This window comes from Trichechus manatus, unplaced genomic scaffold (genome assembly GCF_000243295.1).
Source record: "Trichechus manatus latirostris isolate Lorelei unplaced genomic scaffold, TriManLat1.0 scaffold00061, whole genome shotgun sequence".
Classification (NCBI taxonomy): Eukaryota; Metazoa; Chordata; class Mammalia; order Sirenia; family Trichechidae; genus Trichechus; species Trichechus manatus.
In genome coordinates, this window is record NW_004443997.1 from 12,429,784 (window position 1) to 12,452,289 (window position 22,506).

At 47.2% G+C, this 22,506-nt stretch overlaps 2 protein-coding genes across 4 annotated transcripts in view; both read right to left on the reverse strand.

Annotated features, from left to right (window-relative positions):
- Positions 1 to 2,422: 2,422 nt before the first annotated feature.
- On the reverse strand, positions 2,423 to 11,990 carry OAS1 (2'-5'-oligoadenylate synthetase 1). 3 transcript variants are annotated; one of them, XM_023733786.1, is made up of 6 exons: positions 11,663 to 11,990; positions 10,289 to 10,574; positions 9,219 to 9,394; positions 6,122 to 6,354; positions 4,403 to 4,553; positions 2,423 to 2,830 (listed from the first exon to the last, which is right to left on the reverse strand). In XM_023733786.1, the coding sequence occupies exons 1-6, from the start codon at positions 11,840 to 11,842 to the stop codon at positions 2,609 to 2,611; spliced, it is 1,248 nt and encodes a 415-aa protein (XP_023589554.1). In that variant the 5' UTR covers positions 11,843 to 11,990; the 3' UTR covers positions 2,423 to 2,608. The 3 variants fall into 3 exon arrangements, with proteins under 3 accessions (XP_023589554.1, XP_012411762.1, XP_023589553.1); XM_012556308.2 differs by having other exon boundaries at positions 2,623 to 2,883; XM_023733785.1 differs by lacking the exon at positions 2,423 to 2,830 and having other exon boundaries at positions 3,329 to 4,553.
- An 8,978-nt stretch (positions 11,991 to 20,968) lies between these two features.
- RPH3A (rabphilin 3A) overlaps positions 20,969 to 22,506 on the reverse strand; it is a 184,272-nt gene continuing 182,734 nt past the window's right edge. The window contains exons 21-22 of the mRNA XM_004379062.2: positions 22,303 to 22,399; positions 20,969 to 21,099 (exon numbers count right to left, since the gene is read on the reverse strand). Coding sequence (XP_004379119.1) covers positions 20,969 to 21,099; positions 22,303 to 22,399 — 228 coding nt within the window. The remainder of the gene's footprint in view (positions 21,100 to 22,302; positions 22,400 to 22,506) is intronic.

Here is a 22,506-nt window from a genome sequence, read left to right on the forward strand (position 1 = left end):
AGGAAAAAGATGTGGCAGTCTGCTTCCGTGAAGATGATAACTTTGGAAACCGTACGGGGCAGTTCTACTCTGCCCTATGGGGTCGCTATGAGTTGGAATTGACTTGATGGCAATGGGTTTGGTTTTGGTTAGGGACCTTGTAAACCGGTAGAGCCCTGGTGGTGAAGTGGTTAAAGTGCTCGGCTGCTAACTGAAAGGTTGGCGGTTTGAACCCATGAGCTGCTCCGAGGGAGAAAGATGTGGCAGTCAGCTTCCATAAAAATCACAGCCTTGGAAACCCTATGGGGGCAGCTCTACTCTGTTCTATAGGGTCGCTATGAGTCGGAATCTACTTAACGGCAGTGGGTGATGGGTACCCTTTAATCCAGTGATACAGCAGAGCTGTCCAACAGAGATATAACGCAAGCTACCTATGTAATTTAACATTTTTGTGTAGCCACATTAAAAAAGTACAAAGAAACGGGTGAAATTAATTTTGATTTATCGCAATAGAATCCCCAAAAATTGTCATTTCAACAGTTATCAAGAATTGGACGTTCTGTTTTTTGTACCGGATCTTTGAACCCCAGCATGTATTTTACGCTTACAGCATATCTCAATGTGGACTATTCACATTTCAAGTGCTCAATAGCCACATGTGGCTAGTGGCTATTGTATTAGCCAGGGCAGGTCTGGTCTAGATTTTTCCCTAGAGAATAACCAGTGTTGTGGACAGTGATTTATGAACCAAAGACATTCGTCTTAGGCTTATTTGCGATAGAAAAATTGGAAGGATCCTAGACTTCCGACATTAAAATGTTCCGCTTAAAAATGCCAGCTCCTTGAAGGCACATATTTTTTTTTTTTTGATTGTACGTTGGATGAAGGTTTGCAGAATAGTTTCTCATTCAAAAGTTAGTACACATATTGTTTTATGACATTGCTTAACAACTCCATGACATGTCAACACTCTCCCTTCTCCACCTTGGGTTCCCTATCACCAGCTTTCGTGTCCCCTTCTGCCGTCTAGTCCTTGCCCCTGGGCCGGTGTGCCCCTTTAGTCTCGTTTTGTTTTATGGGGCTGTCTAATCTTTGGATGAAGGGTGAACCTCAGGAGTGATTTCTTTCCTGAGCTAAAAGGGTGTCCGGGGGCCATACTCTCAGGGTTTCTCCAGTCTCTGTTAGGCCAGTAAGTCCCGTCTTTTTTTGTGAATTAGAATTTCGTTCTACATTTTTCTCCAGCTCTGTCTGGGACCCTCTGTTGTGATCCCTGTCAGAGCAGTCAGTGGTGGTAGCTGGACACCATCTAGTTGTACTGGACTCAGTCTGGTGGAGGCTGTGGTAGTTGTGGTCCACTAGTCCTTGGGACTGATCTTTCCCTTGGGTCTTTGGTTTTTGTCATTCTCCCTTGCTCCCGAAAGGGTGAGACCAGTGGAGTATCTTAGATGGCCATTCATAGGCTTTTAAGACCCCAGACTCTACATACCAAAGTAGAATGTAGAACATTTTCTTTATAAACTTTGTTATGCCAGTTGAGCTAGATGTTCCCCGAGACCATGGTCCCTACAGCCCTCAGCCCAGCAATTCAGTCCCTCAGGGAGTTTGGATGTGCCTATGGAGCTTCCATGACCTTGCCTTGTACAAGCTGTGCCAGCTTCCCCAGTATTGTGTACTGTCTCACCCTTCACCAAACGTACCACTTATCTATTGTCTATTTAGTGTTTTTCCACCCCCACCCCTCCCCTTCCTCGTAACCATCAAAGATTGTTTCTTTTTGTGTGTAAACCTTTTCATGAGTTTTTATACTAGTGGTCTCATACAATATTTGTCCTTTTGTGATTGACTTATTTCACTCAGCATAATGCCCTCCAGATTCATCCATGTTGGGAGATGCTTCGCAGATTCATCATTGTTCTTTATGGTTGCGTAGTACTCCATTGTGTGTATGTACCATAGTTTGTTTATCCATTCATCTGTTGATGGGCACTTAGGTTGTTTCCATCTTTTTGCTGTTGTGAACAATGCTGCAATGAACATGGGTGTGCATATACGTATTCGTGTGACGGCTCTTATTTCTCTACGATATATTCCTAGGAGTGGGGTTGCTGGATCATATGGTATTTCTATTTCTAGCTTTTTAAGGAAGTGCCATATCGTTTTCCAAAATGGTTTTACCACTTTGCATTCCCACCAGCGTACATAAGAGTTCCAGTCTCCCTGAAGCCTCTCCAGTATTTGTTATTTTCTGTTTTTTTGATTCGTGCCAGTAATGGAAGGCAGGGATTTTTGTCTGCATTGTTCATCACTGTATCCACAGTGCGTAGAACAATAGAAATATTTACTGACTACATACTAGGTGTTCAATAAATATTCCTAGTTGAATCAATGAACACACAGACATGCGCACCCACACACTTCTTGGCTTGGTGACTTGCAATTGATAAACACCCAATAAATGGTATTTGCTATTATTTTTATTATTATGATAATAAACTGGACCATAGCCTTCCCGCCAGGAACACAGAAGAAAGTCAAGGAGGCTGGGACCCTGCTCTCTCGTCTAAATCTCTTCTGAGAGATTTAGATTGTCAGAAAGAGGCTGGAAGTGCGATATATGATGGGAGAGAGATCACAGAAGAATGGAAAGGGTAAGGGTTGGGGACCTGGATTCTGGTTCTGGATCTGACACCAATTCACTGTGGACCGAGGGCCCGCCTGGGAATGAGAGGCTGGCCCTGCAAGGGGGATGACTCTGGAGCCCAGTTTCCTGAGGCTGCACTGCGTTCAGAGGATGGTGCACGTCCAGCCCTCTTCTGCCTGCGCAGTGGCTTCTGTGTCCAGTGTGATGTGTCTACTGCTATGCGCATGATCCTGGAAGGTCCAAATCAAGCTGTTTCTTTCAGGCTGAAAGGGTAAAACACATGATCGCATCAGAGGGTGGGCTGCCCACCATGGCACTGGGTCTCAGTGGCCATTTTTGGTGGACACTGTGATGTGCCACCTGGATCCCCTTTTAAAGAAGGACTTGTTCCCAGCTGCTGGGAAAGCAGCTGGCAGACAGCCTTCAGCTGTCAGCCCCTTTCAGGGGTGCCTCACCTGCAGAGAGGGAGTCCTTGGGTGGTGCATAGGGTTCACGGTAACTGAAAGGTTGGAGGTTTGAGTCCACCCAGAGGTGCCTTGGAAGAAAGTCCTGGCGATCTGCTTCTAAAAACTCAGCCATTGAAAATGGAGCACAGTTCTACTCTGACACACATGGGGTCACCATGAGTCAGAACTAGAGACTGGTCAGCTGCAGAGAGTGGTTCTTGGGATATAGCAGTGAACAAAACAAAACTCCCTTCACGTGCCATTTTTTTTTTTTTTTTTTTTTTTTTGTGAGGGAGACAGACAATAAATAATCAAACATAAACTAGCTCAGTTTTGACAAATGCTGCTTGAGGCCATGCCTCTTCCTGAGCTGCTCACGGGATCCATGTTGACGGTAAAGGCCCGACCATCTGAGTCTACTGTGGGGCCACTCTGAAGGGCCATTTGAGCTCCAGGGCTCTCTGTGGGATCAGCCTGTCACTGAGCCTGCGTCATGGTGCCACTTTTCCCTCTGCCCCATCCTGCTTCCCTTCCCAAAGGCGTTGTTCCAAGTTCACTACCCCATAAACATTCTGCATGTTATACTCCATCCCAGAGGCTGCTTCTGGGGGAACCCACCTGCAACATCATTAACCTCCAACCTCAGAGTGGTCCCACAGAAAGACCCCTCCTCTGGGAGTGGGAAGACCTAAGATCGGGTCCTTCTGCTCCTACCTAGCTGTGTGACATGGCCCGAGTCACTCAGATGCTCTGAGTTTCCTGTTTGTTAGAATATAGGTGGCGATGATGTAAGGCAGACGGCTTAGCACAGTGCAGTAAGGACTGGCCTTGGAGTCCACTTAGTGGAAATCCCAGCAGGCCACTACTCCCTAGCTGAGTGTCCTTGAGCAAGTGATTCCCCCCTCTCTGGGCCTCAGTTTCCTCATCTGTAAGATGGGGATGATAGAAAACATACCTCCTAGGGTCGCTGTGAAGATATAATGAGCTGATGTATATTAGAAGGCTTCGGACAGAACCTGAGCCCAAAGCGATACTCACTACGTGGTGATTGTCATGATTTATTATTATTCTCAGTGGGATGAGCCGACCGAAGCTGTCAGAAAAGTTACCTCAGGCCAAGGTGGCATTAATTAAGGAATGCACTCTGGACAAGGAACGTGAGAATTCCAGGAACCCTGTGACTGGGGCCCAAATGACTGTAAAATAGGGAGCAGAGCCTGCGACTATAGGAATAGGAGACAATTTCTTCGGGAAGAATGGTCTCCAGCTCCAGGCCCCAAGCTGTGTGCCGGGAGCTGGGGGGAATGGATGGCCAGGAAGAGGCAGAAGGTCTTACCGGCACATTCCAGGAGCCCACGGGAGACCCATCCCAATTCTTAAAACACGGGTAGCTCAGCCAGACTAAAGCCTCCTCTGCCAGCCGCTGCCATCTCTCTGGGTGTTCACCCAAATTTCCTGTAGGGTCAGCTGGGTCCAGAATCACAGGCCTGGAGAGCAAGGGTCAGAGAGGGACAGGTGAGGAGCAGGGGCTGGATCCAGAGAGCCTACCTAGATGGCCCTGGAAGAGCAAAGCACCAGACTGGGACAGGCTGGAACTTGGGGCACAAGAAGAGGCCCTGTAGGGCACTGCTCTTTGGGGCGCGTCCCGAGTGGCCCGCCTGACGATGGGCAGTGAGCACGAGAAGAGACGGCTGGAATTTGGGAGCTGACAAGCCTGCGTTTGACTTGCATCACCACCCTTTATTAGTGGTGTGCCCTTGGGCATGTCATTTGGCCTCTCTAAGCAGCAGTCAAGAAATCAAACGATGCGTTGCGTTGGGCAAATCTGCTGCAAAAGACCTCCTTAAAGTATTCAAAAGCAAAGTAGTCACTTTGAGGACTAAGGCATGCCTGACCCAAGCCATGGTATTTTCAATCACCTCATATGCATGTGAAAGCTGGACAATGAATAAGGAAGACTGAAGAAGAACTGATGCCTCTGAATTATGGTGTTGGCAGAGAATACTGAATATACCATCGATTGCCAGAAGAACGAACAAATCTGTCTTAGAAGAAGTACAGCCAGTGTACCCCTTAGAAGCAAGGCTGCTCAGACTTCGTCTCCTGTACTTTGGATATGTTATCAGGAGGGACCACTCCCTGGAGAAGGACATCATGCTGGTAAAGTAGAGGGTCAGCAAAAAAGAGGAAGACCCTCAATGAGATGGATTGACACAGTGGCTGCCACAGTGGGCTCAAGCATAGCAAGGATTGTGAGGCTGGCGCAGGACTGGGCAGTGTTTCGTTCTGTTCTACACAGGGTCGCTATGAGTCGGAAGTGACTCGATGGCACCTAACAACAACAAATCTCACTTTCCTCATTTGTGAAATGGGGAGAGATGAACATGCCTACCTCAGAAGGTGTGGTGTGAGGATAGAGAGAGACAAGCATGTGAAGTGTTCAGCACAGTAATTGAAACATAGTAAGTGGTCAATCACTGTGAGTTATAATTTTTACTATGATATTAGAATGTGTTAACTTACAAGTAAGCTTGCAATATCTGGGAGAAATTACTATTACCGCTGTTGTTACGTCAGTTCACATTCCAGCTATCTCACTTATTTTCCGTTCAGGTTTGGGCAAGCACCTTACCTCTCTGAAACCTCACGTTCCTCATCTGTAAAATGGTAGCATATGGCCTGCCTCATAGGGTTGGAGGTTGTTGTGTGGAGGAAATTAGATGGCAGTAGTGAAGTGCCCAGCACTGTACTTAGCAAGAGAAGATGCTCAGTAAAGGTGCGGCCCTCTCACCTCCTCCATTTCCAAGACACCGTAGCTGTATGCAAGGGTTTATTTATGTGGGCAGCTGAGCCATGCGGGAAAGGAGCCCTGGTGGCACAATGGTTAAACGTTCAGCTGCTAAACGGAAGGTTGGCAGTTCGAACCCACCCAGTGGCTCTGTAAAGATTACAGCCTAGGAAACCCCATGGTGTAGTTCTACTCTGTCACATGCAATTGCTGAGTTGACTCTACGGCACCCAACAACAACAGCAAGCCACATGGGGGATAGGGTACCTGCGTTTCTGGAGCTGACGGTTCAGATACTCTCCAATAATGGGGTTTTCAAAGTCGTAATACTTTGTCCAGTAGATGCAAAGCTGTTTGTAGTCCAGGACTAATTCCAAGACGGTCCGGAACCCCTGTGCTGTGTTGAAGTCTGGTTTGTTGCTCCCACGCTCCCAAGCATAGACAGTCAGGAGCTCAAGGGCGTACTGTGGTGGCAGTGACTTATTCAGCTGCTTCTTACACTGACAAGAAGGAAAACAATCAGGAAAATGTGTTTGTCCCACATTCGTGTAAAGCACGGGGCATGATACATGGTAGGGTGCCATGGTGAAGAGTGGGGATCAGCAAATCCAGCCCACGCATTTTTAAAAATTGTGCTTCAGATGAAGGTTTACAGAGCAAATTAGTTTCTCATTAAACAATTAATACACATAGTGTTTTGTGACGTTGGTTGCCAACCCCACGGCATGTCAAGACTCTCCCCTTCGTGGCCTTAGATTCCCCGTTTCCTTTAGTCCAGCTTTCCTGTCCCCTCCTGCCTTCTTGTCCTTGTGCCCAGGTGGGTGTGCCCATTTAGTCTCGTATACATGGTTGAGCTATGCATGTTATTGTTTGTTTTATAGGCCTGTTTAATCTTTGGCTGAAGGGTGAACCTCAGGAGTGACTTCATTACTGAGTTAAAAGGGCATCCGGGGCCATACTCTCAGGGTTTCTCCAGTCTCTGTCAGACCAATAATTCTGGTCTTTTTTTTTTTTAATTGTACTTTAGATGAAGGTTTGCAGAACAAACTAGCTTCTCATTAAACAGTTAGTACACATATTGTTTTATGACATTGGTTACCAACCCCATGACATGTCAACACTCTCCCTTCTCGACCTTGGGTTCCCCATTACCAGCTTTCCTGTCCTTTCCTGCCTTCTAGTCCTTGCCCCTGGGCTGGGGTGCCCCTTTAGTCTCGTTTTGTTTTATGGGGCTGTCTAATCTTTGGCTGAAGGGTGAACCTCAGGAGTGACTTCATTACTGAGCAAACAGGGTGTCTGGGGGCCATACTCTCAGGGTTTCTCCAGTCTCTGTTAGGCCAGTTAGTCTGGTCTTTTTTTGTGAGTTAGAATTTTGTTCTACATTTTTCTCCAGCTCTGTCTGGGACCTTCTATTGTGATCCCTGTCAAAGCCCACCACATGTTTCTGAAAAGAAAGTTTTACTGAAACAAAGCCATACCCATTCATCTATGTACAGCCTATGGCTACTTTCGTACTACAGAGTCTAGCTGTGACAGAGATCATGTGAGTCACGAAACCTAAAATATCTATTAGCTAGCCCTTTACAGGAGCCCTGGTGATGCAGTGGTTAAGAGCTACAGCTACTAACCAAAAGGTCTGCAATTTCAACCCATCAGCCGCTCCTTGGAAGCCCTATGGAGCAATTCTACTCTGTCCTATAGGGTCACCATGATTTGGAATCAACTCAACCGGAGCCCTTTACAGAAAAATTTTGCCAACCCCTGGTTAAGAGCTTGAGCTCTGGATTCTGACCTATGTGGGCTGGCGTCCTGGTCCTGCCACTGATTCTGGGCAGGGCAACGTATAGTCTTGGATGCATGGTCTTCTCATCTTCCGAGTGAGTGCTAATAATAGTAGCCACCTCCGGAGGCAAAGATGAAAATAGACTGAGATGAAGGACTGGTAGCCCTAAGAGACTCAAGGAAGCAAAGAAAATCCTCTCTGGTGGAAGATACGTCATCCAAAACCTCAGATTATTTCATAACTGTTTTTGAAATACAACGATCAGGCTACTCCTTTCACAAACAAGACAAAAGAAACCACAGAGAGGTTAAGTTGCTTGTTCAAGGTCAGACAGTCTAGAAGCAGGTGGAAGGGGAAGCTGAACGCATGCATGTTTGAAGTCTTTGCTCTGCCTGATTAACCTTCTGAAGAGTGTGGTGGACTCTATGAGTGTGTGTGTGTAGTTGTAACATTCATTCATTCATTCAACAATTATTTTTTGAGCACCTATTAAGTGCCGTGCACTGTTCAGGGTTCTTGAGATACAGCAGCCGACAAAACAAAACTCTCTTCCTTCATGTACCTTTTTTTTGTCGGGGAGACGGACAAAAAATAATCAAACATAAACTAGCTCAGTTTTGATAAATGCTGTAAGGAAAAATAAAGTTGCATAAAGTGGGTAGAGAGTGATGGGTGGGTGGGCTATTTTAGCCCTGGTGGGGCAGTGGTTATGCACTCGGCTGCTAACTGAAAGGTCGGCAGTTCGAACCCCCCAGCTGCTATGCGGGAGAAAGATGGGGCAGTCTGCTTCTGTAAAGAATGCGGCCCTGGAAACCCTGTGGGGCAGTTCTACTCTGTCCTACAGGGTTGCTATAAGTCGTAATAGACTCGATGGCAACGGGAGTCAGGGAAGACTTCTCAGAGGTGGTGACATCTGAGCTGAGGTTTAAAAGAAATGAGAGAGAGGAGCCAGGTGGCCAAGTGGGGGGAGAGCTTTCCAGGGAGGGGGGATGGCAAATGCAAAGGCCCTGAGGCTAGAGCAGATCTGTCCTGGTGTGGAGGGAGGAAGGGGAGAGGGGTGGGGGACTCAGGGAGAGGGCAGACCCGCAAGCCTCACGTAATGACTTGGACCAGGATGAGTGTGAGTGGTGACGACAATTGAGGAACTATAGATATATTTTGAATACAAGACTGAAATAATGCGCTAGATGGGGGTGAGGTATGAAAAAGAGGGGACTCAAGAAAGGTCCAAGGACTTTGGCAGGAGTCTAGAATGGTTGGGTTGCCATTTTCAGAGATAAGGAAGACTCCTGAAAAGAATGAGGTCCCCTGAGACCCACCCCAGACCCTACCCTTCCTCCCTTCCTCTTCCTCCTCCCCTTTCCCTCTTCTTCCTTGTTCTCCCCCCTTCTCCCACTCCTTCTTTTTCCTGCTTCCTCTCTCTCTTTTTCCTGCTCCCTTCACCCCCCTCCTTATTCCTCCCCTCAACTCTCTCCTTCTCTTTCCCTCCTTCCTTCCCCTCTCCTCTTGTCTCCCTCCCTTCATTCCTCCCTCGCTCCCTGCCTGCGTAGGGCCCACAGGGGCCTGGCGGGAGGGCCATACCTCTTGGTACCAGTGCTTGACCAGGCGGATGAGGCTCTTCAGCTTGGCGGGGCGCTGCTTTAGGAAGGCTCGCTGCAACTCCGTGAAGCAGGTGGAGAACTCGCCCCCCTGGGAGCACTCGGAGATGAGCTGGACGTAGATTTGGGGGTGAGGTCTGTAGCCTTTAGTCACCTGACCTGTTAGGGACGAATCTATCACTTTAGGACGTCAGCTTTGCTCTGAGGTTCCTTCCGTCCCTCTGGGGAGACAAACTCACTGGCTATGGGGTGCAGTGAGAGGGGCAGCAGGACTAGAGCCGAAACATCTGAGGTCCAATCCCCAACCCCGCCTTCACACATTTCCAATGCCACTGCCCTGCCCAAGCCACCACTGCCTCCTCATTGGTTCCCACAGCCCACGCTCCACCTAGCACCCAGGGGTCTTTTAAAATCTGATGACTCCACTTTTTGCTTCCCATCACAGCTAGAATAAAATCCTAAGTCACCACGGTGACCTACAACAGCCGGTGTGATCTGGCCCCTGCTACAGACTTTAAGCCAGTTCTATGCTGCCCCCATTTTTACAAAGATAAAATTCATGTACCCTGCTGTACGGAGAACTGGTAAGCCTTGCAGATATCCTATAAGAAATGTCTTTGTCCCCAAACAAACAACAACAAAAACCCAAACTAGTTGCCTTTGAGTCAATTGCGACTCCTGTTGACCCCATGCGTGCAGAGTACAGCTGTGCTCCATAGGGTTTTCAATGGCTATGATCTTCTGGAAGTAGATCACCAGGCCTTTCTTCCAAGGGTCCTCTGGGTGGATCCGAACTGCCAACCTTTCGCTTAGCAGCTGAGCACTTAACCAAATTTTGTTAATTTGCTGTTTAATGTGTCTCCGTGGCTGATTATGACCTTTTTCATTCTTGCCCCAGAAAAGATTGTAATATTGCCCTTCAATTTGAAGGGATGCCCTGGTTTGATAAAGCTTTCATGTTGTACGAGATATCACTCAGAAGTGAACAGAGAAAGAAAAAGAGGCCTTGTCAGAGGTCAGGGGCTGAGACCCCTTGTGGCTGGGAGCTCTCACCCAGGGCGTCAAATGCAGGCAGGATGTCAAAATCCACTTGCTCGTCCAAGTCCGGGGCAATCAGCGTGAAGCTGAGCACGCGGGGGTTTTCCAATGGACTCCGGACTTCAAATTTCACGTCAAACTTTTCCTCTCTTTTACAGGCTTCCAACTGTTTTCTGATTTCCTCAATGAATACTTTCCGATGTTCTAACTGGTCCTGAAAACTTGTGAGATTGCTGAGGAAGACGACGAGGTCGGCGTCAGATCGGCCTTTAAGGGCTGTGCCTTTTCCGGAGGAGCCGCCCTAAATAAGACAGCGAGAATAACGACTAACACTTATTGAGAAGAGCCTCCCTAAGTAAAATGATGAGAACAATCGCTAACATTGCTGACTGCTTTAAGGTTTTGAGGGCATTGCAAGTCTTAACCCCTGTAAACCTTATATGACTCTATGATTTAGGTATTATAATTCATTGCCATTTTGCAGATGGGGAAACAGATGCTCAGGGAGATTATGTAAGTAGTCCAATCATATAGCTAGTTGGTGCCAGAGGTGGGACTGACTTGGCTTCCTTGTTCTAGAGTCCATGTTCTTCTTCCCTGATCTTTACTACCTTATAACATATACCCCAGACTGGCCCAGGCCGAGTGTTTACGCACCTTATCTTACTTAATTCATATAGCCCTATGAGGTATCAGGGATTATTATCGCCACTTTATGGAGAAGGAAATGGCAATACAGAGAGGCTAAGTGACTTCCCAAGGTCTCCCAGGCAGTGGGGGCTGCCTGTCTTCAAACTCACACTCAACCAGCTCATGCCGCTGCGGAAATGGGGAGTCCCAGCTTGGCCACTAATTGCTGTTGTGGTTGTTAGCTGCCATCCAGTCTATTCTGATTTATGGTGACCCCATGTGTGCAGAGTAGAACTGCCCCACAGGGTTTTCAAGGCTTTGACCTTTTGGAAGCAGATAGCCAGGCCTGTCTTCTGAGGAGCCTCTGGGTAGGTTCCAACTGCCAGCCTCTCGGCTAGTAGTTTAGCCCTTAACCGTTTGCACCACCCAAGGACTCCATGGCCACTAATTCGCAAGTTGTTTATCGGAGCTGGGCCTCAGTTTCCCTATCTCTAAAATGGACGTGGCCTAGGACAGTGGTGCCTAACTTTCATCCGGGGCACTTGTTAAAAATACAGGTATAGGACTTCACCCTAGAATCTCTTTTAACCAGCTACAGTGATAACTTTGGTATGGCTAAATCAGAAACCACCCGCCCTGAAGACCTCGGCCCTTTCTTCTAACCTTCATACCCTACGTTCTATATTTTTGCTCTCTCTCTCCATGGAAACTCTTGTCCATTCAACCACTCCTTCCCCAGTCAGGCAGGCCTGAGGTTACCTTCACAACCTTGGGCACGCGCACAGGGTGGGAGGCATATTGGAAGCACCTCTCCTTCAGGAAACTGCAGATGGTGTTGATGGCTTTTTTGACCTGCAGGCGGAAAGGTGTGTCCGGCAGGAGATAGTCTTCAATGAATTTGTCCAGATTCCTGGCCTGGATATATCTGAGTTCCTCCATGACACTTGGGTGTGGGCAGGAGAGCCAGTGATGGTGGAGCTGGCTCCTGGGAGCTGTTAGTCTTTATCTCTGCAGGCTGAGCCTGGACTTTGTTGGTTTTGTTTCCTGAGAAAAGAGGAACGTCTGGTCCTGGCACCTCCCCTTAGCAAGTCAGACACTCTAAACGATCCTGCTTCCTGCTTCGCCCTCTAACCGGAAAGATACCCGCCCTCCCCGCTCCTCCTCCACACTCTGAAGCTTCCTCTCCTCCCTTTAACCGTCAGCTTACAACAGTACCTCAGCTAAGAAAAATCATATTTAAAAACAGGTATTTGTTTTCTTTCTTTGTTTTTTTTGTTGCTGACAAAATTGCTTCATAGTTTTTAATGGTTTTTACCACAATGCATGCATATAAAGATCATCCATAATCTAAAACGCATAGTCTACCACTATAGACATGTTGATATACATCTTTTCATATTTTTTTCTATGCACACACACACACACACACACACGTGAGTTTTCTCTCTTTTCTTTTTTTAAATGACATCATACTATACTTTTTATATCAAGATATGTTTCCATGAATATAGTTTCAAAGCCATTTTTTCCCCTGAAGAGGGGATAGATCAACATAAATAAATGCAAACTATCTTAACCAACTTCCTGCTAACCAGCTGATCAGTTAATTGGCACTCTCTCCTCCCTCCCTAAAACATGGCGACTTATGCCCAAGGCAAGATGTAACTGAGAAGGGGGTGAACCTCTGTTTATACAATACTTGCTTCTTCTCTCACCAGCTGGATTGCATGTTTACCCAAGTTCCCAAGCATCTTATGACAATTGTGCTTGTTACTGAAATGCATTCTTTTAATTACATTTTTATACGCAGATTAAACATGAGTGCAAAAGAGACCTGTGCTTAGAAAACTGACATGGAATTCTCTGGAAAGATGCAATAAAGGCAAGCTGCTTGAAACAATGCTTAGAATTAGATAAGAGTGAGACAAGGGGGAAATATTGAGGAAATAATTGTAAAAATCAAGGATTATGACCTTATGCCTTTGTAGGTGGCTTTCAGTTCTTGTTCTCTTGAAAGAAACAGAACCAGGAAATTTTAGATGAGGCATTCTTGTGTGTTTCATGTAAGAAAGATAATACAGGGCGCGTCCAGTCAGGCGGCCAGCCCTCAACCAAAAGGTCTCAGTTTTTACTAAATGACTGGGAAGTGAAGGCACATTTACATACCTCTGGGGTGGACCAGGAGTCCCTGGATGGTGCAAATGGTGTCTGAAAGACTGGAGGTTTGAGTCCACTCAGGGGTGCCTAGGAAGAAAGGCCTGGCAATCTGCTTTTGAAAAATCAGCCATTGAAAACCCTACAGAGCACAGTTCTACTCTGACACACATGGGGTTGCCATGAGTTGGAGTTGACTTGAGGGCAACTCATTCGGTGTGGTAGGCCAAGATTTCTCTTGGCAATCAAGGTAAGGAATCATGATATTCTGATGTGCTAGTGGAAGACCTCCATTTTACCAAAGGTAAATCTAAGGCCCTGAGAGGGAAAGTGACTTACGCAAGGTTACACAGCAAGTTTGGGCCAGAGCTAAGCCAAATATGTGTCTTACACCACGGAGATGGTTCTTTGTGATTTTCATGGTGTGCTGACGTATTAGTTAATCTTATCAAGCCAACGCCTGTCTCAGGAAAAAGAAACCTTTCAGTGCAGTCCGTGAGACAGAGGCATACTCTGCTGACCATGCTATCTAATTTTAATCTGGATTTCTAGACTAACAGCTATGTTTTTGAGAAAAACATGTTTTCCCTCGGTGGTCAAAACCAGGATGTGGAACCATATGCCCCGAGGGGTCTTAACCCAGTGACCATCTGCACCCCTCAAAATACACGTACTCAGGAAGAGTGCTATCTGGGTGCTGTTGCCAACAAGATATTTTTGCAAGACAAAGAAAATACATGTAAGCCTCCTGTGACCAAAATGTAAGCATCCTGGGAAACTATCTGTAATCACTGTAACTATTAATAACTAGTAACCAATCAGAGTGTGATTACTATAATATTCACTGATTTTCCCCTAATTGCCTATGGGTTGGTTCCTCTTTTTGTTGCTGTTGTTGTTGGGTGCCGTTGAGTCAGTTCTGACTCACAGCGACCCTATGTACAACAACGAAACACTGCCCGGTCTTACATCATCCTCACAATTGTTGCTATGCTTCATCTTTTTCGATGATCCTCCACTTTACCAAGCATGATGTCCTTCTCCAGGGACAGGTCCCTCCTGATAACATGTCCAAATTATGTGAGACCAAGTCTCGCCATCCTTGCTTCTAAGGAGCATTCTGCCTGTACTTATTCCAAGACGGAAGTGCTCATTCTTCTGGCAGTCCATGGTGTATTCAATATTCTCTTTTTACCCCATAAGAATCCTTGTATGACAAAACTGCCCTGCAATTTCTGGTTCCCTTTTCAATGGGCTACGTAGTTCCCCAACTGCAATTGTTTTAAACCCTTAATAAACCTCTATTTTACCTTGAAACAGTGTTCAAGTTTTTCTCTATAACACACCCCTGGCAAATTTGACTGGGCTGAGGAGGGGTCGACCCAGGTAGGCTTCAGAGCACTGTTTAATCCCATTGGCCTCCTGCCCAGCCACAGTTGGGCCTGTTTTGCTTTATCCAGCAATGACTGGCCCATAGTCTCCCCTTTTCCCTGGCCTCATCTTTGTCAGTCCTGCTGGAAGACCAAATCTCTGCAAGCTGGTCTCGCCTCTAACTCCCGCTCAATAAACATCTCGAGCTGTTGGTTGAGTTTCTGTGAGCATCAGCTGGGGACTCTGCTCGCAGCTGTGCAGAGGCCTCGGAGACCCGTTTTCTGCCCCATCTGAGCCTCTCCTGCTTTCAGCTTTGATGCCCTGTGTTTATCATCAACACTAGCTCAGAGGATCTTTCCCTGACATAGGCCGTGTGAGGAAGTCCAAGCGTAGGGGCCAGCAAGTAGAGATGGAATTCACTGAGCCCCTAGTAGGCATCAAAGGAGTCCCAGGGTAGAACAAACTGCTACTAACTGAAAAATTGGTGGTTCCAATTCACCCATATGCCCCTTGGAAGAAAGACCTGGCGATCTACTTCTGAAAAATCGGCCACTGAAAACTCTGTGGAGCACAGTTCTACTCTGACACACATGGGGTCACCATGAGTTGGAATCAATTCAAGGCCGACTGTTTTTTTTTTTTTTTCCTGTCAGGGACTCTCCATTTATTATCTCACTGAAATCTCTCAGTAACTCTATGAAGCAGTTACTATTGTCCCATTTTTTAGACAAGGAAGCGGACACTCAGAGAGGCGAAATGACTTGTCTGAGATACCGCAGCTAGAACGGGACAGTGAGGATTTGAATGCTGGGCTGAGTTGGTGAAAAAGCTGGTGTGCTCTTCTACGCAGCTGCTGTCTCCCACACCATGCTGCCTCTTGCAAAGTGTTTTATCTCAACGGGGAAAAAAAGCATAATGTGCCAGGTCAGATGCACCAATATATATATATTTTTTATCGTGCTTTAAGTGAAAGTTTACAATTCAAGTTAGTCTCTCATACAAAAATCTATACATACATTGTTATGTGACCCTAGCTGCTCCCCCCATACTGTGACAGCACACTCCTCCTTTCCACCCTGGATTTCCCGTGTCCATTCAACGAGCTCCTGACCCAGTCTGCCTTCTTATCTCACCTCCAGACAGAAGCTGCTCATTTCGTCTCGTGTATCTACTTGAGCTAAGAAGCACACTCTTCACGAGTATCATTTTATGTCCGTAGTCCAGTCTAATCTTTGTCTGAAGAGTTGGCCTCGGGTATGGTTTTAGTTTTGGGCTAACAGGGAGTCCAGGGTCCATGTCTTCTGTGGTCCATCCAGTCTCAGTCAAACCATTAAGTCTGGTCTTTTTACTAGAATTTGAGTTCTGCACCCCACTTTTCTTCTGTTCTGTCAGGGACTCTCTGTTGTGTTCCCTGTCAGGGCGGTCATTGGTGATAGCTGGGCACCATCTAGTTCTTCTGGTCTCAAGCTGATGCAGTCTCTGGTTTATGTGGCCATTTCTGTCTCTTGGGCTAATACTTTCTTTGAGTCGTTGGTGTTCTTCATTCTCCTTTGCTCCTGGTGGGTTGGGACCAATTGATGCACCTTAGATGGCCACTCACTGGATTTTAAGACCCCAGACACCACTCACCAAAGTGGGATGCAGAACATTTTCTTAATAAACTTTGTTATGTCAATTGACCTAGATGTCCCCTGAAACCACGGTCCCCAGACCCCGCCCCTGCTACTCTGTCCCTCGAAATGTTTGGTTGTATTCAGGAAACTTCTTAGCTTTGGTTTAGTCCAGTTGAGACGCACCAATGTTTATCTCTACTTTTCCCAAGCGTATGAGTATCACCCTGATAGGCAGGTCCCCCATGCCTGGTGTCATGGATTGAATTGTGTCCCCCCAAAATATGTGTCAACTTGGCTAGGCCATGATGCCCAATATTGTGTGGTTGTCCTCCATTTTGTGATCTGATCTGATTTTCCTGTGTGTTATAAATCCTAATCTCTGCCTGTGGTTAATGAGGCAAGGTTATGTTATGTTAAAGAGGATTAGGGTGGGATGCAATACCCGTACTCAGGTCACAGCCCTGATCCAATGTAAGGTGAGTTTCCCTGGGGTGTGGCCTGCATCAGCTTTTATCTTACAAGAGATAAAAGGAGAGAGACTCGAGCAGAGAGACAGGGGACCCTCATGCCACCAAGAAAGAAGTGCTGGGAGCAGAGTGCATCCTTTGGACCCGGGGTCCCTGTGCTGAGGAACTCCTAGACCAGGGAAAGATTGATGACAAGGATCTTCCCCCAGAGCTGACAGAGAGAGAGCCTTTTCTGGGAGCTGACACCCTGAATTCGGACTTCTAGCCTCCTAGACTGTGAGAGAATAAACTTCTGTCTGTTAAAACCATCCACTTGTGGTTATTTTTGTTATAGCAGCACTGGATAACTAAGACACCTGGGGAAGGGAGTCAATCATTGTAGGGAGGGAAACAGGTTTCTTTTCAACTGCCACTCAGGATTGACTTGTGGTGGCTGCTTGGAACATCGCATTGAGAATTCAGAGGCCACTTCTAGGCTCTGTCAGAAGATGCTGTATTGACTACTGATGTCTGTCATGAGCACAAGGGAAGATTAGTGATGTCTGTCACGAGCACAAGAAAAGAGCGACGACATCTGTCTCCTACCATTCCCATGAGGCCTGTATGGCCCTGACTAGCACCTTTGTCCACCTGGTGGTAGCTGGCTGAATTGCATGAAAAACTGATCAATTTTTGTTGTTACTTGCCATCGAGTCAGCTCCAACTCCTAGTGACCTTAAGTATGGTGGTGTCACTAGGGTTTGTGTCACCCAGTGCAGTAACTTATGGGGTCATCCCCACCATGGACCTCCTCCCATACTAGACCATACAGAATTCTTAGTAATGTTTTTTGTATTAACGTGACTCTTGAATCATTAAATCCTGTATATCATGCCTTCTTTTCCTTTAATTACTACTTCATTCTCAAAAAGCTATTGATATAGGTTCACAAATACTAATTACCGCAATATTGTAGCTAAAACATCAGAAATTTTGACAAAATCAGTGACTATAAAAACACCAGCAGCAACAAAAACAATAGTGCGTGCTTGTCACGTGTGCAGATGAAACCACGTGATTCAAAGTGTCATTGTAATTGGGTAATAATGACAGCTCTGACTAGAATGCATTAGAAGGTTCAAAAAGTAAATCAGCATAGCGTTTTAGCCTTGTAGGCATATTGATACACGTAAGCTGAGCCCACAAAAAAATGTTTTTGTTGTTATAACTATAGGGATATTTTTATAAAAAATAATACATTTTTGCTGAAACACTGCACAAAAATTTTATAGACAGTTATTTTGGTGTCACCCCCTCTGACAATGTCACCTGGTATGATCTGCACCCCCTGCACCCCTTAGTGACACCACTGCTTGAGTACAACAGAACGAAACGCCCAGTCCTGCGCCATCTTCATGATCGTTGGCATGTTTGAGTTCATTGTTGCAGCTATTATGTCCATCCGTCTTATCGAGGGCTTCCCTCGTTTCTGCTGACCTTCTACTTTATCAACCATGATGTTCTCTTCTAGCGATTGGTCTTTCCTGATGATGTGTCCAAAGTAAACAGGACAAAGTCTCACAAAGCCTTGTTTCTAAGGAGCACTCTGTATTTCTTCTAAGACTGACCTGTTTGTTCTTCTGGCAGTCCATGGTATATTCAATATTTTTCACCAACACAATAATTGAATGCATCAGTTATTCTACTGTCTTCCTTTTTCATTGTCCAGCTTTCCCATGCATATGAGAAAATTAAAAAGGTCCTGGCATGGGTCAGGCACATCTTAGTCATCAATATGACATCAACTTTTAGAGCAGTGTTTTTCAAAGTCATGAAGAAGGGTGGGGAGTACAAGGTGTCAACTAGGAGGTACTTTCAAACATTTAAAAATGCACACCTTGTCCCCAGGGCCTAGCTGAAGCTGAGTAGTTTGAAAAACATCTACCCAGGTGATTCTAATATGCTGACTTCCACTTCCAACATTAGAACCACCCTTTTGGGGACGAGAAAAGGACTTTGTTTCCAACTTGACCTGGAGACACCTTTCTGTCGGATATAATTTGCATTCCTTCTGGGAAATAACCAACGTTTCGGATAAACTGCTTAAGCACTTTTGGGCCAGATGCTCATTAAACACTGAATATCTGAGTAGGCATATGTCCTGGTGGGGAGGAAGACCTTCTGGAAACCAGAAAGGAAAAACCCAGACCACCAGTTGTCCTGGATATTCCTACTTTATTTGTGGCTACATCATGACAAAGAAACGCAGTGACCAGCTCTGCATGCAGCGGAGGGTGTGTGTATTCTAGGCCAGGAGGCGGTTACATGTATTGGGAGAGCACTACCCGCTAGGGCGCTGAGAGCTTGCTGCATGCTCATTCCAGCGCCAACACCGCGCGTCAGGCTTGGGCGACACAGCCAGCATGCTTTCTCTTAGGGGGAAACCGCGGAACTGAGGTGGGCTGAGACTGAGGGTCAGAGGGGGACTCACGGGGAGAGAAAGGGGTCAAGAGGGAAGATGGTGGCCAGAGGTTGTTGGCCACCTTGGGGAAGGGGAAGACGTTGATATTTAGAAAAATGGTTATTCAAGGCAAGAAATTACTGTCTCTCAGTGAATTATGCAGGGAGCTGGGGTGGACGGCATTGAAAGGGAAGGCTAAACCACATGGAATGGGCGCAAGCGAGAGTTTTGCTATCTGTCTGATGCCTTACAGAGAATGGTGGGCTTGGACAGAGTGAGATGGTTTTCAGGGTGGAAGGCTTGATGGAACTTGGAAAAACCAAGTCCTTCTCACTGCCCTCAAATTTATAACGCTGGTCCTCATCACCTTTTCCTCCCTTTTTTGAGGAACAAAGACGGATTGATCACGATGGAACGAAAGCCTTGGTGTCAAGATCTGCTACTCTCTCAACTTTGATATTCATGATGATGGTATCTGATTCTCCCAACAGCTTGGTAAAGAGAGTGTGAAAGACAGAAAGAGACCGAGACAGAGCTCCGACTAAAAGAGACACAGCGTGGCTCTGAGTAAGACACAAAGTAGGAGAGAGTCAAAGAAACAGAGAGAGTAGCGGGGGTGAACGACTGTTCATTTAACTAAAAGCGGAGGAAGCAGGAGCCCCTCTCGGGCCCATAGCTCTGGAGTCTTTGAAATGCCTCCTGTGCCCACCTGGGGAGGCCGGGGCTGAGCACGCCCCTTACGGGGCGGTGTCTACACCGCTCAGGGAAGGCTACCCTGCAGCTGGGCAGCACCAGCAGCCGGCCCAGGGCCGGAGGGGACCAGCCTCTGCCCCCAGGAGAAGTGGGGGGTTTTGAAGAAGCGCAGGCCTAGGGGGACTTTGGGCTTTTGCCCGTTTCTCAGTTTGTGGTCAGGCTGGTGAGAGGCGGCGAGGAGGTGAGGCTGTGTGAAGACACACTTTTTTTTTGCTAGTATCCTCCCTTAGAGAGGAAAAAAGGAGCGAGGAGAGAGGTGGGGAGAAGTAGAGAGAAGAGGAAGAAAGAATTGAATGTGGGAGGGAAAGGGAAGAAAGGAGGAAAAGACAGAAGGTGGAAGATGATAGAGAATAAGTGATTTTTTTTTTTTTTTGCTAGGAAGCAAACAAGTGACCTCTTAAAAGGCAGGGAGAGGGTAGAAAGTCCTTTTGCATATTCTGTGTCCCTTACTTGATGTTCTTGGAACAAGGGGGGTGGTTCCTAGTTATGGGTAGTTTCAACACTGTGGTCTGTTTTCCTGGCAATTGGGGTGCGTGTTTTGGAGGACGGAGTCCCTGGGGAGTGCAAACAGTTAACGTGCTGGGCTGCTAACTGAAGGCTGGAGGTTCGAGTCTGCCCAGAGGTGCCTCAGAAGGAAGGCCTGGCAATCTAGTTCCAAAAAAAATCATCCATTGAAAACCCTATGAAGTGCAGTTCTACTCTGACATACACCGGGTTGCCGTGAGTTGCAGTTGACTCGACAGTGACGTTTTTGTTTGTTTGTTTTGGAGGAGCGGTGGGAGCCAGGGTGCTTTATCCCTGCTCCAGGGCTCATCTGACAGCCTTGTCTGTGTGCGCTTACAACTGAGGGCAGACACACACGGCCCAGGAAACTAAAGGGGTGTTCAAGGCCAGGACGGTCTAAAAACAGCCCCAAAGAACCTTTGTAATTTATCCTGATGGAGAGGTTATTTAATGAACATCTTCTGTGTAAAGATCTCCCACCCCCGCGGCTCCATCCTGCAGGGACTGGCGAGGGGCAGGGGGCTGCTGTCAGAGCCCGCATCCCAGATCAGGGCGAGGAGATGGTCTTCGGCAGAGTGTTGAGGTGAGGGGAGACCTCCAAAGCAGGCTCAGGGGGCACGGAGGAAGGCTCAGGGGTCGGGGCAGAGGAAGCGTGGGGGAGGTGGGTGTGCAGAAGAGAGGGCAGAGTGCAGTGGGCAGCTGGGGCAGGCTGGAGGGGGTTCTGGGCATGGGGGAGCATGGAGTTGGGGACCTGGGCACCACCCTAATCACTTGACACGTGGTTCTCGTTCTGTAGCTGATGCCAGCGCTCGATTTTCTTGTCCTTGTTTTTCAGACACTCGTACCAGTGTTTCAAGCGCTCGCCCTTGGCCGAGATCCCCAGCTGGCAGCCTCCTGGAGGACAACAGAGGGACAGAGAGGGCAGGATCACAGTCATGGACGCATGGGACTCTCATTCGGGACCCAAAGTTCTCATTGGGGAAAACCGCCACCAAGCCGTGAGTCCCTCAGTGACTTGGGGGGTCTACAGATGGTATATAAACGATAGTATACACGATTCTCTGTCAAGGGTTATTGTTAGGATGGTTTTGTCATTACTAATATTATTATTATTATTACTGTTGGCCTCCTCTGCCCAGAGGCTATCTACTCAAGGACCTGCAAAGGCTCCCAACTGTAGCACCAAGTCATAACTCTATGAGTCGCTATGAGTCGGAACTGACTCGACAGCAATGGGGTTTGTCAGTTGAAAAGGTGCCCTGGTGGTGCAACAGTTAGGTGCTCGGCTGCTAACTGAAAGGTTAGAGGTTTGAACTTACCCAGTGGCTCTGCGGGAGAAAGACCTGGCAATCTGCTCCCGTAAAGGTTACAGCCTCTTATGAGGGACTTCTCCTCTGTTACATGGTGTCACTGTGAGTCAAAATTGACTCGACAGCACCCAACAACAACCAACTGACACCCTCAATGAGATGGACTGAACCAATAGCTACAACAATGGGCTCAAATATCCCCGTGACCATGAAGATGGAACAGGACAGGGTATGTGGGTGCTGATTTGACAGCAATGAACAACGACCACCACCAATCACCACCCCCCTTGCTGAAACGTATCTCCCACTACTTCTGGATTCTCATCAGTTGTTTGTAGAGTCAGTTTCATCGGCCTGCTCAATCCTGTCACCACACGTTTGCACAGGCTGTGTCCCCTGCCTGGAATTCCTCTCTGCTCCAGCTTTCCTTGTTTTTCTTCCTCATCATTTGGAGGAGGACTGGGAAAATTAAAATCTCCAGCCTGGACTTGTGGGTTAATGAAGGAGACTTCTTTTGCCCCCTCTTTTCTGCAGAGACCACAGCCCCTCTCGCCTGTGATTTAATTATTCCACCAGATATGGTTTGTTTAGCAAATAACCAACATGACTCTGCCTCCCCAGCTTTGTAAGTCCTTTCCTGCGAAGCCATTCCCAAATTGGACCAAAAACGCGAGCTTGGGTCCAACTTAGCTTTTGGACAATGTGGTTGCCCTCTGCATCCCGGGTCAGGCTCTCCTCTCCCGGAGGGAGACACAGAGTGGTTTTCTCTAGAGTTGGGGGCACTCACCGATGTAATCATTGGATTTGCCAATGTCATAGTCCCAGACCGAGATGTCCAGAGACTTCTTCGCCAGGTCACTGTGTTTGATGTCATAGAAAAACTCCTGTAAGCAACAAAGGCAGACACGTGCATGAAAGGGCCTCTGAGCTAAGAGGCTAAGTCCCAGGGGTCCATGGGCCAAGGGGAGCCCCTTGAGCCTGGCATTCTGTT

Coding starts and splice junctions, on each gene's coding strand:
- OAS1 (XM_023733786.1), bottom strand. CDS start 11,842: ATGGAGGAACTCAGATATATCCAGGCCAGGAATCTGGACAAATTCATT. Junction 10,575..11,662: donor GCGTGCCCAAGGTTGTGAAG/GTAACCTCAGGC, acceptor TGTCTTATTTAG/GGCGGCTCCTCCGGAAAAGG. Junction 9,395..10,288: donor GCCTGCATTTGACGCCCTGG/GTGAGAGCTCCC, acceptor CGTCCCTAACAG/GTCAGGTGACTAAAGGCTAC.